The following is a 13,640-nucleotide window of genomic DNA, read 5'->3' as shown; positions in this document are numbered from 1 at the left end:
GGAGAAGAGCCTGTAAATGGGGTTAGAAGCTACAAGTACTCCAGTTGTAATCAAGGGTTAGATCCTTGTCGGTTCTAGTCAGTGAAAATACCAATCAAGGTAGTATTCTACTACTATGGTTCCCTCAAACTGTGCCTTGAGTAATTCTTACTGTGTATCTTCAGATGGACTGAAATTACCTGAACTTTCAGAAGCCTTTTGCAAGTATGTAATAATGCTGTAAAAGGTAAAATACTGCAACAAATTAGAAACTAAGTAGTATAACAGAAATCAAAAGCAGGAGTAGAGTCAAAAAGCAAAATCACTTAACATACTCTTGCAGGTTTTGCTATACTAGCTCTTGCTATTATATTTATGAATGCTGAGTGCTAAAAATGAAAAAAAAAAAATCACTTCATTAGGTAAGTGAAAACTAAAAAAACAAAAACAGTGAGTGTACAAAGTCATCTGATCGACTTAAAACAATTGAGTTCTTGTAGACAGAAGGCTTCTTGTGCCTGAGCCACAGGCTCATCAGAGCAGTAAGTGACCAAGAAGCACAAGGAAAAAATTATGATAGTTCACAATAATTTACTTGCATGTATTATTGGCAGTGCTATTCTTTCCAAACTGAATTAACAGTAATTGTTTAATAATGACCATAGCCCGGATTTGTAAAGGTATTTGGCATCCCTTGAAAAAAAAATGGGGTGGGGGGTGTGCCTGCATAGTTTTTAAAGTGTGAATAATACTCTTTTTCTTATTTAATGTGTATTAAGGCAAAGGAAAGCAAGTGAAACCTCTGGTAGGAAGAGAATGATACCAAAACTAAGAGTTACATAAACCAATAGGATGCATTTGCCTGGAATGATGTATTGTTTTAAGCAATGTCTGGTGAAAGAGAAATTGCTAATAAAGAAGCTTAGAGGTGTGAGGAATATGTCAAGTCTTTCACAGAAACTGAACCTAATAGACCAGACAGTTTAGAGATGATAAATCATAAATGGAAATCTATCTAATTACTTCTTGGCTGGTGTTGAACCAAGATATTGAACTGCTGAACTGATCCAACTTAGCAATTTGGCATTCTTATACCATTTTGTTTCTATTCCAGTTATTTTAAATCTAAATTTTAAAGATGGAAGGGAGTACCTGTCTGGAAGTTCAGGAAATGTATTTATGAAATATGGATGCTTATACATCTAAACCAAAAATGGAGAAGAAGCAACTGATTACAACTGTTGCACAAGCTTCCAAAATCATTAGCAAGTGGCAGTGTTTAAATCAATTACTAAATATATAGGGTGAAATAGAGGAATGCTTTACTGTATCCTTTTTTCCTTAGTAGCATTTGAATAGTGCTGTTTTTCTTGTTTGTTTTGCCTTGTTTCATGCCAGATGTTCTTATCAGGGAAAACAATGGTGGTGTGTTTTAATATTGATGAGTTGATTCTCCTGGGAATAATAGTATATCTACCTTCTCAGAATACAAATTGTGGGAGGCTTTTTATAGTGTAATTACCATAATGCATTTAATTTTAAGTGCAACTTTTTAAAACGGTGGAAAAAATGTTTTGTTTATTATCTTTCTTCCATCTACTTTCAGTGACTCTCCTTTTAAACCTATGTATCATGTTTTGGTGGCCTTTAAAAAGTAAACATGTAAATCACTAGAGGTACTGTGTAATCTGTCAAAGTAGCATATGCTTAAGCACCTTATAAACTATTAAATAATAATAATATTTCTCTTTCCAAGGTTATTAGTTTATTCATTTAAACAATTGCAGAGTAATTAAAGTACCTTGTTTTAACTTTTTTTTTTTCTTCTGTTTCCCTCCAGGAACTTGAACATTGAAGTCCTGAAATTATAAATGATTTGGTGACTATCTGAGCTTGCAATGCAGGCAATAAAAACCGTGGAAAAAGAAGTTACTTTTATAAAGGAAACACTTTTCACAGAATCCTTCCTAAAGAAACAAGAGTGCAGCAGAAGCCCGGAGAGCAGGCAGATCGGTGAGCAGCAGCCATTGGAAGGAGCTGTCTGCAGCTCTCAGTGCTGTACTGAGCATGTCCCAGCGGAGCCCAGCGCAAGCAGCACATTATGCAAAAAGGCAGCTCTAGCAGATGGGAGAGAGGCACAGCAAGCATTTTCTTCACTTGCATCACCACTGCTTGAAAACAAACCTGGATCGCTAGAGGGGATCTCACCAGCAGGCCAAAGCAATGAAATCCAGGAGCATGGCTTGATTGCCGAAGGTGTTGCACTGCGAAAAATCATGGGGAATCAAGATGGGAAGCTAAAGAAAAATACAGGTGATGTGCATGAAGGAGGAGAGGATGCCTCTGGGCCCAAGGATACAGATGGCACAAAGAAGGTATCGGGAAGCAGAAGGGGACTGGGGAAGCATGCAAAAGGAAGTGAATCTGGTAAGAAGAAGGGTAAGTCGGACTCGAGGGCCTCGGTGTTTTCAAATCTGAGGATCAGAAAAAATCTGTCCAAGGCTAAAGATGGGAATAGTAGTTCACGGGAGGATGTTTTGGAAAGCCAGGCCTTGCCGGCTGGAGAGCTGGACAGTACTCATTCAATTGTAACCAAAACTCCAGATATAAGCATCTCTGCAGATGAAGGGGGTCTCTCAGACACAGATGTGGAACATTTTGAAATCAGAAATGAAACTGTCCCAGCTGCTGCAGAGACACAGGATGGACAAAGGACCAGCTCTGGCTCTGATACGGATATATACAGTTTCCATTCAGCCACAGAACAAGAGGATTTGCTTTCTGATATCCAGCAAGCTATTAGACTGCAGCAGCAGCAGCAGGGGGCAATTAACATTGGAACTGAGGACCTTGTCACCAAAACAATGGGCCGACACATGGCTAATTCGCAAGCAGCCCCCTTAGATTTTGAACGGTTTCTTTCAGTAACAACCAGGGACAAAGAGAGGAGCCCAGACACTGAGGGGGATTTTCCAGCGATATCTGAAATTGCGGAAAACATTCCTGTCTCCTGTGCAACTGAACGTGAACTGAAAGAAGCGGTAAATGGCACAGGCTCTCCTGGTAACGGCTTGCTTGAAACACAAGAACGTAAGCTATTGATTGAGGAACAGAAACAGCTCGTTGCTGGAGTGGATGCTGTAGCTAGTGAACGAGAAGATGATTTAAATAGAACTGCGGCAGAAAACGGGTCTCAGACACACAGCTCCACACGACCTTTTCCAACCTCGGTAGCAGATGCTGAGACTAAAATTGCTGAAGTGCAGGCTGTTGATTTGCAGGACTCAGTAACAGAGGATGGTATTTCAGATGCAGGCCGTGATCATGCTGCTGAGACTCAGGAAGGGAAACGCACTCTGTCAGCCAGTCAAGAGGACCTGCATAATGGTTTATCCACAGAAATGAAAAATGGCATTTTGTCCTCCGAGGGGACAGCAGGCAGTCCAATGCTTGGTTCCCGATGCTTTAAGCCCTATTTAATTAATCCTTGTTACATCAAAACCACAACTAGGCAACTGAGTTCTCCCAACCATTCACCATCTCCCTCCCCATCTCAGAGCCCACTTTTTACAAGGAGGCAGGAGTCCTTCCACAAAAAAGAAAAAGTCTCAGTCAAGAAGCAGAGGTCTGCTAGTTTGGCAGGTTTATTTAGTCGTTCCGCAGACTGGACAGAGGAGGTGTCTAATCACAAATGCGAGATAACGCAGAAGGTGGGCTCTGCAGGCTACTTGGAGCACAAGGGGTTTAGAGAGAAATTTCAAACTGAAAGAGTGCCTTTGACTCATTCAAGAAAGTCCTCAGGGGTGCAGGCTTCTACAGAGACATTTCCCAATGTCTTTTCAGGTGAGTGACATGTATTAAGTTGTTTTTTTTTTTTTTCCAGAGAGTCTTTGAAAAGACATTTAAAATACTTGAATTCAGTCCTTCGCATGTACTATTGTCTTTACTTGTGCTGACAGTTTTATAATCAAAGACCTGACCTTACAAACACAGTCGCATTTCATTAATGAGAATAGTTTCTTTATTCAGTGTCAGCCTGGCAGTACTGCCAGTAAAGGAAGTGCATAACTCTTTGAAGTTTTTCTTTCTGCTTTTCTCCTTTGTCTAAATCCTGTAGGAGAAGGCTGGATGCCTTAAATTATTCCTGTTGAAAAATGCTAAGAGCTGCACTGTGGTAGGCAGACCAGCTCTCTGCATAAATAAATCTTTCAGATGCAAAGCTTTCTGTAACTGGGATCCTGTTTGGGGTTTTCTTGTGCTAGGCACTGTTCTGATGTACTGTAAATATTTGAGAGCTGCACCTGGTAGTAGACTGAGGCAGCGATGAGGATTTGCTTAGTACAAAAAGGAAAAAGCCATGCAAGCACAGATGGACAGCACTACAGAAAGGAACCAATTTCCCCTTCAGAGGGGGAGAAGAGGAAGAGAAAAAAATGTCAATGACTTGAAAAGGCAGCATAAAATGGAGAAGAGAAGGGAAACTGTGGGTAGTACAATTTGGTAGCTGTGGCAGGCTGCTGCTCAGGCTACATGAGGTGACTAACTCAGGAAAGCATTCTTTTACCTTGCCTGTTAGCGAGCTTGCATCCTCTCACAAAGGCATAGGAATATAGAGTTTACAAATGAAATAGTGTGAATAGATGGGTATATTTTCCTGCGCTTTTAGGGTTTTTTTTCCCCTTTCTCTTCCCCCCATCTGAAGTTTCTATATAAAGTTAATGTATTCACAAATAGAGAAGGCCTCTGCCACATAGGAGGTATGTATACAGAGCAACAGAAACTCAGCAACATATTCCATTTATTTTTCACTTAAGAAAACTGTAGAACTAAGAGAATACAGAGAATATGCCCTACAAGTCTCTGTTACAAGATTAGAACAGTTGAATCTATAATCAGGTTTGTTTTGAATGGAAGTCTGTTCTAGATGCATGAGCACAGTAACCACATACGTACTGAGCTATTTGCAAAAAAATGCAGTGAGAATTTTTTGTACTTTTATGAAAACTAAACAAAATAGTATGATTTATGAAGGGAGCAATGACATGATGTAAAAATCACATGTAAGAAAACAGTTAAGCTACTCACAACTGTTTTGCATAAAAAGACTGTCTTGCTTTATACTGTAGATTTTTAAGAATTATATAACATGTAATAATTTGCATTCATAGTTGCTTTCTTTGTGCACTTTCTACTCTGCTTGACATCACAGTAATACTGGTGAATGAACCTGTCTGGAAACAGAAATTAAAATTAGTGGCTTTTTTGCACAGCAGCCAACTCCGGGAGTTTGAAATAGACAAGTAAATCATTAACAATATTTTCCAGATTCAAATCACAAGAATACTTTCATTCTTCAGTAGCCTTGAACAGAAATCCCCAATTTCAGTCTTGAAAATTAGAATTCAAGTTTTTAACACAAAAAAAGCCAGCCCCTCTGAAGGGGACCAGCCCCCTCTGAAGTGAACTGAATCTTTTTTTTGTGTGTTTTAAATCCCTTCCACCTGTTTTCTTACATTTAATTTCAGACATCTCTATCTAAAGTTTTATAATTTGAAGTGATCACTACTTTCAGATCTATAGCATATAAAAAACATTTTTTTGCTATCAACATTTGACAGCTTATAAACAACTCGGAGAACAAAGCTTTAAATTGCATCATCAGTAATTAGATTTTCTTCTTTATGGTGGTGCTACAGTGGACATAAATTTTATGTGGCAAACTTCAAGAACATGGAATTAGTTTTTAGAGACCTGTTTTCCAGAAAACAGACTTCACATTTCCTCAAAAGGTTTTGATTTACTTATTAATTTTTGTTTTATTGTTTTTTCCCACCAACACTTTAGACTGTTATTGTGAAGGGACCAATGGTCAATGCAGTAGTAGTTCTGTCTCTTATGGAAATTATGGTGACCCTCATTTGCATGTACATACCAGCTGTCTTTACAGGCAGAGGACAATTATACCTTTCAGTTCATGCAGAAAAGCTTGAAATGAGGGAACTGAAAATGACATGATAACACTTCATCTCTTTGATCATTCTTCTTATTTTTTAAAATATATTTACAAGCTGAAAATTATCAAGAATATCAAAATAACAACTTGTGTATGTGAAAAAGGGAAATTAAACTTAACCTTAGTATTCCCACAGACTGGCTGTTATTGCTGTAAGAGCAGAAAAGCCTCTTTATTTAAACCAGGCTGCACAGCAACAATTATAGAAATAATTTCCTTGTAATTTGCATACTGCTTTTGAAAAATGTTGTATTTTAATTGCATGCATCAGATGCATCAATTCGGAGATTACCATCAGGGTTTTAGAAATAACATTCTTTATAGTGGCTCATTTTTATCTTTAAAAAAAAAAAATCAGCTTCTTGCCTAGAGCATTAAATCCCATCTTGCTGTACAGTGACTGCAGTGTTGTTCTGCATTTCTAACTAGAATCAAGTAAAATATTCCACAACACTTTAGTCATCGATTTTAATGACAGCAGTTTCTATGTAGATGACTGGCCTACTTTTGCACTATGTTGTGGTTTGGCTGTGTGCCGTTGGGTTTTCACAACGATCCGTATGAACTCTTCTAAGGCTGTTGTAATGTAAAATGTAGATGGAAGCCAACAACTGGAATGGTAGAGACTTTGCATGTTTTAATTTGCTTTATATAAGAAATAAGTAAAGCATGGTATTTCGAATTTGATGCATTGGCTAAGAATGTGGTGTGGGCAAATTTACAGGCATTTTGTAATTCAAGCATCGGATCTATTTCTTTTATGACGAGGGCAGCTGTATTTGAAATTGCAGTGACCATAATTACAAGTTCTAGATTACCTGATGCACAATGGAGCCATGGCTTTCATGTTGTGGTCCCAGGAGGACAAGAGCTGAACCTGAATGAATAGGGTTGGCTCTCTCGCTTTGGTATGTGGCAATGAATGATTTGCACTCACATGAAGAGAGTGTCTTGGTGGGAAAATGAAGTTGATGTTTCCAAACATTAACATAACTGAAACGGAAGAGATAATAGATTAATTTAACAAAAAAGGAGTTTATTCTAGCATTAATTTGAGGTGCAGTGATTGCAGAGGAGCTAGTAAGGGTGTCTGTTACATAAACTGAATGTAAGAGTCCAATCAGCTGCCCCAGATGGTAATTAAACTCGACCCAGACAAACCCATGCTCTTTCTAATCTCTGTTGGCTGGCTGTAACACACGTGGTGCATGAATCTCTTTCAAACAGATCATTTATCTTTAAATTTCTCTTCAGAGATTTATATTTGTCCTGCTTTAGCTGTAAACAGGAGACAAACAAACAAAAAATCCTGGTTACCATAAAACAAAACCTGATGTCAATCCTGTGCTTGTGTGCTCATGGCGGCTTTCTGATTTCCATGGCCTGCTGGCCTGCTTCTCACAAAGGCCACTTTATCTCACTGTGCGCTTATGTCATCTGCACCCACTTGCAGTTCCAGTGCAGTGTCTGCAGGCATATACAAAGGTCTTAGTATAGATAAGTATGTGAAAACTTGAAAAAACACGATGAAAGTTTGTTTCCGAGACATAAAATAGATCTTTTTAGATACTTTTTCAAGTTGTTTTTTTTTCATTCTGGTTCATGTGATGATGCACGCAATATGTATTTGTATCTATTTGCATCCTGAGGAGACTCTTTATCACGCAACTGTTATTTAAGACTACTTATGGTTTACTGTTTCACTGATGATGTTTGTTAGCAGCAATACAAATATTTCTTTTATCAGATATGGGGCAGTGCAGCCTCCTCTAACTAAGCCAGCTGCCCAACAGCAACCCTTCATGTGACACGGGATCATGCTCTACACTGAGTGTTGCTCGTAAGCATCTGAAGGGAAAGATCCTCCTCTTTTTGCCTAGTAAACCCAGACCGGGGCCGGGATGAGGGGGGGAAGAGCTGCAATACTGCACTCCAATTACAGCAAAATGTGTTTGAAAATGGGCTGCAATGTTATTGAAAGACTGCTGAGTGCTGATAAGTTGCTTTAATGTTACCGTGCCAGCACTGCAATATGGGAATCGGAGCAACATGAGTAATGTCACTGGAATGCAGTGCTGCCACAGGGTTGTTTTGATGGGATCTCATGATTAATGCTTTGATCTTTATCTAGAACTTCGTTGGGAGTAGCAGGTTTTGATCATGACGTTGAGTGGCTGCATCTCTTGACAACCTCTTTTTGAGCAGCAACCCTGTTCTGAGGTCTGACTGGCAGCCTGACTCCGTGTCTGGCGTAGAAATGTACTGTCTTGGTTGCCTGCTGGTCTCTTTTGGGGTGCAAAGGGAGAAAGGAAAAGTGACAGTTTATAGCTGGAGGTCCATGCTCCTCTGCTTGGATCTGAGGCATAGTACCAGTATAATATCCATCACACATGGGACCTGGCTAGAACTGGTCATTACAGGACATAGCGTGCTTCAGTGATTTCATTTCTGTGAAAAGAGCAGTGGATTATTGCAGTGGGAATAGTTATATGGAATTTAAGTTTGAATATATTTCTTGGATCTAATTGTGCTTTATTATTTTTTAAAGTAGTTATAAATTGTCTATTATCTTGTGGGGGTGGTTTGTCTGTGTGCAACAACTGTGTGCAAGCCTCTTCTTTGCAGAAAAAACCCTTTTCCTTGAAGCAGGCCTCACCTTTTTCTCCATGCTGTGGTGTCTAAAGAAAAATAAACTTGGAATTGAAAAACATCTCCAAGAATATTTTAGGCTGCCTATATATGAGGGATCAAGTTCTAATGTGAATCGTGGTGATAGAAAATGCAAAAATACTAATTAGCCAAGGTATTTTGCTTGTGCTGTACTTTAACCAAGCTCAGGATACGGCCAAGTGTATTCCTTGTAAACTGCTCCTGCCAAAATTTGAACTTACATAAGGAATAGCGGTGATGAAGCATATATGTGTAGGCGTTTCTGTGACTGCGGCTTTGATTATTTTTAGGTACATTTAAAAGCATCATTTTGTAGTGGCTAGGTGGAATACAACGGTTTCTAGAAACTTACTTTTATGCATACAATTTATCTTTTTTGGGGACGAAGTGAGTTGATACAAGGGGAACAGAGCAAAAGCAGTGAGAATCTGTGAAAGGAAGGGAAGGGAAGGATGTGAGGACTTTACATTGCATCACCTCATTCCTGCCTCTTCATATGATAATACAAGGCCAGTTGCACTTCATTAAGTGCTTTAGAAGAGGCAGCAAAGTGGGTTCAGGAGCTGTGTCACACTATTATTTCCTTTACACAGAAGCAACTTCCTGTATTCTGCGTTGCAGTTCATGTAAAGGAAGTTAGGGACAATGAGATGGTCTGTGTTACCTTGAGTACAAAATGACTGTTCCTCATTTTATTTCCATATTGCTGCTGCCCAGAATAAATTTCCTTCACATTGATGGAAATAACTAGGCTTTCTGACCATGAATAGGAAGTGTTTTCTGATTAAAAACCTTGCTTTATTGTCAGATAAATACAGAACGTGACTTCTTTCATCTGTAGATGCATAGATGGTAGGACCCATTAAGTCAGTTGGCAGTTTTGCAACAGTAAGAAGCAGTGGTTATGAGATTGTGTGTACATGCATGTAAACAACATCACAGTTGTAAAAGTAAATCCTAATATACATAAAATTAAATGGAAATATATAAATACAGAAGTATAAAATGCTTGAAAACTTATCTTTTTGGTGTCTCGACGTATGCAGCTAAATAGTGTCAGGAAAGCCTAGTCACAAATGAGATTTATCATTGAGACATTCTTATTTGTCAGTAAAAGTATGAATTGTTTGGTCTCAGGATCGATGTGAAATTTATCAGGAGCGCCAGAGCTCTGAACCTGGTGTGAATTTGAATCAAGAGGAAGCATAGATAACTTTACTGTGGAACTAATTACAGGAGGTAGCTTTCCCTCTAGAGTTTATTTGATGCTGAGATCTGGCTCAGACGTCCCTTGAAGATGTATAATAGGTAGTATGTACCAGGGGGGTAGTATGTACTCATATCCTTTCCTCTCCTTGCACTGATTAGGAAAAAAATCACTGTACAAAAGAAGTCAATGCAGCAGTAACGCTGTAATTAGCTACATTAACATCTGCTAACAGTCATGGAAGAAAAGGTGGTTTTCATTTAAAAAAAAAAAAAAAAAAAAGAAAAAAAAAAACCACCAGAAACAAAACATTGCCTCCATAACAGAGGGTGTGTATCTAAACACTATTTTGTCATGCAAAGAGTGAAGACAGTACAGTATGCTGAGAAATAGTTGAGGGAAATACTTGATTACATCAATGAAAGAACGTGAAGGTCCAGTTACAGCAAGGGAGGCAGGCTTAGGTTTTATTCCGATGAAGTCTAGAAGAACATATCTGCACAAATATATAGGCATGCATGTATATGTTTCTTTTTCATGGAATGTGTTTCTCATTTTCTGCTTTTCCCCTTTCTTCATCTTACCAGTTTTTGTTTATGGATACAAAGAAGAAAAGGTTTTGTACATTGTAATAAATATTAAAAAGTCAGCAGTCATTAAAGTTGGAGGAGATTGTCAGACTTTGGGTGCACAGGTCCTGGAGAGGAAAGAAAGCTAAGGCACACTGGGGCTCTAATGAGTAGGTTGAAAGAAATTTGTTACTTGTGTCCCTCTTCAGAGGCTTGCTAGTTCAGTTCAGTTGTGTTTTGTGACCTGTGGCTGCTTGAGCAAATACTTGGATTTACTTCTAATGTAGAGATGGGCCAGACTTCATTAAATGTCAAATTAAATGTAGAACCATTGGGAATAAAGAAGTTTTACAAAATTGGTTATAAAGAACAGTGTGTATCAGTTTGGACTGACAAAGACGCTGTTAGTAATAGCTGCCCAAAAAGACATCAGAGGAGCTTCTTTCTTTAAAGAGCTAGAGAGAAAGAATTCTGGCTTTCCAGCAGTCTGTGAGAACCTGGCAGAGAATACCGCCTTCACATCGCAAATCACCACAGAAACTGAAAGGGTAAAGATGGGCAGAATTAAATACTTGCTGAGAGGAACCTGAGCACCTGGAAAACACAATATGCAAGTTGCCAAAGATGCATATGGTGCCTAAAAGATTTGGTAGACAGACGCATATAGATTCTCTTTTATCATAAACCAATCTAATTAGGAAAGCTTTAGCAATATACTTCTGTAATCCGCAATAATACTGCATTCGAACCTGAAGAGAAATCAAGGTGAAAGGAGACATGACATATAATGTGTGGGAGTGTGCATCTTGTTTCTATTTTTAGGAAGGTATTTTATACTGTGTACCACTGCTGTATCATAGTTGGGGAATTGTTTGATGTTTAAAAACTTCATCTTCTGAAAGCTATTTAGTGACATATAAAATATATTCTTACCTTTTGCTATATATATGATACATATAGTGAAAGGTAAGGATAAAAGCATAGCTTAATATTTCATCTCAGCTTGTCCTGCATGCCATATATCAGAAAATTCAGTGTGGGGGAAAGGTGTAAAATCTTAGTCACTGTGAAAGCAAAATTTTAAGGAGCTTAATGCTCAAGTTAGAGAGACAGAATGTTTAAGAGACTTGCTAATCTACAAGAATTCTGAAAGCACTGTCACAAGCCATCACAAACATTTTAATATATTCTGAAGCTCTGGTGATAGCAAAGTTAGAATATCTGCTTTTTAGAAAAAGTGTTATATTGTTATTGCAAATGATCCAGGCATTTCTAGTCATCTTATTTTGACTGCAGCAACAAGCAGGGCTTTGGAACGAATCTTGAAGGAGGAAATTTTAAGATATAATTAGTTATTGTGTTTATTGTAAAAGGGTAAAGAAAAATGGAACAAAATGCAGCATGGTTTTAGCAAAGATCAATAAGGCTGCATTGATAGCTTTTTATGTACAGCTGCTTTCTAGACAAAGCAAGAGTGGTAGGAAGGAATTCATCTGGGTTTCCGTATAAAATGGCAACACCGCAAATCACTTACCTGAAGAAGAAAATTACTGGTGGTTTTGATAAGGGACACCGTCATGTTACTTCTCTTCCACCAAAGAGGAACAGCGTAATTTTGGTCTACTTCTACCTAGTGTTGTGACAGGCTTGGTCAGGCTGTGGAAGTTTATTGCATAATTAATGCAAGAGTAGAGCTGGGCCCTGACATTTGTCCTGACCTTAGTGTTTGCAGGACTCGATCTTTTCATCACCAAGTGAAATTTTCAGTAAAATTTTGTCTTCCTAATTTCAAAATTTGTATTATAATACAGAAACCAGGCAGGATTGTGAGTTCATTCCTCAGGATCAAAGTTTGCATTAATCAGTTTTTGACCTGACTGCTTCACTTTTTCCTGCATGATTTGTGCAAGTATGGCATATGGTTAAGTAATCTTTTAACAGACCATTGGAGGTATGCTGAAACTGGTGTTGTTGCAATGTCTCATAGCCAGCACAAGTGGACCAAGCTATTTTAAAAATACAGCTGCTTGGTTGATCATGGGACACTATGGATAACGAGTGAGATGGGTTTTTTTGAAAACTGTTTGCTTGCAACATCCTTTCTGGGGTGGCTTTTTACTTCATTAAATCTGAGGCCTTTCCTTGTCATCTTTATTTTTGGGGAATCCGATTTTCAAATTTTTTCCAGACCTCTGCTTTTTTCCATGAGGGCATTACTGGAAGAATTTCAGTGGCATTTGTATGAGGTGCCATTTTTGCCCTGCATGCACAGTGGTGGCCCCGGGGGCAGCAGCAGGATTCTCTTGCCAGTGGCGACTTGTGCCCTTGCTTCCAAAAGGGAGCACACACACGTGTGTTCCTTGGCTTTTTTTGGAATGTCTCGAACATTTCAAACTGTTGGCATTATGTGATTCTCTTTCTGTAACTGCGTAGTGCGCTGCTTGTTCTAGCTGAGTTGAAACCTCAGTGATATTTATTCAAGCTCTCTTGCACAATCCAGAATCTGTTTAAATGATTAGTGATAATTGTAGGGCTAAAATAAGGGAAAAAAAAATTACTTGCTTGAGTTGCACAGGGATTGATATATTGCAGCTCTAACTTAAGGCTAGCCAAGAGTTTTCATGGAAAATTTTTAACAGTCAAGAGGGTACTAAACGATGGGATGGTATAAAGGCAGGGAGACTGAGATGCCAAGAGATTCAGACAGCTTGGCAAAAGTAAAGCGTGGTTTTTACTGTGATAATCCGATACAGGACTGACGGATGTGAAATTGATAACTGATAGTCTTATTCTGGTTGTTTGAAGAGTCTATGAATGTAATCAATCCATCAATCAATACATTCTTCACTGGACTTTAATAAATATATATTTCTGACTTTGAAATTACATTGAACTGTGTGTAGGCAGGCATAGAAAACCAGGGGTGCAGGGGGAGATGGTGTCGATGTATGTCTTTTTCTTAATTCTCGTTCTTAGACTTTCTGCTTTTGACTTCTGAATTTGAGATGATATGTCAGTTTAGTTCATGCCATCCATGTGAACAGAGCCAGGAAATCTGGAGACAGAACATCAGAGAAGAAAGGACAATCCTCTCAGGCATTTCCACACATCCCTAAACTTAGTAGTGTTCTAAATACTAAAATATAAGATATAAATATATATATATATATAAAAAAATAAATTAATATGATAATATAAATAT

At 38.4% G+C, this 13,640-nt stretch overlaps 1 protein-coding gene across 1 annotated transcript in view; it reads left to right on the top strand.

Annotated features, from left to right (window-relative positions):
* Positions 1–1,877: 1,877 nt before the first annotated feature.
* Positions 1,878–13,640, top strand: part of FMN2 (formin 2) — a gene marked incomplete at both ends in the record, with an annotated part of 159,210 nt that continues 147,447 nt past the window's right edge. Inside the window, one exon of the mRNA XM_082306194.1 lies at positions 1,878–3,822. Within this exon, the coding sequence (XP_082162320.1) occupies positions 1,878–3,822 (1,945 nt within the window). The remainder of the gene's footprint in view (positions 3,823–13,640) is intronic.

This window comes from Platalea leucorodia (genome assembly GCF_965183815.1).
Source record: "Platalea leucorodia genome assembly, chromosome: 3".
NCBI classification, from domain to species: Eukaryota; Metazoa; Chordata; class Aves; order Pelecaniformes; family Threskiornithidae; genus Platalea; species Platalea leucorodia.
This window is presented reverse-complemented; position numbering and strand designations above follow the sequence as displayed.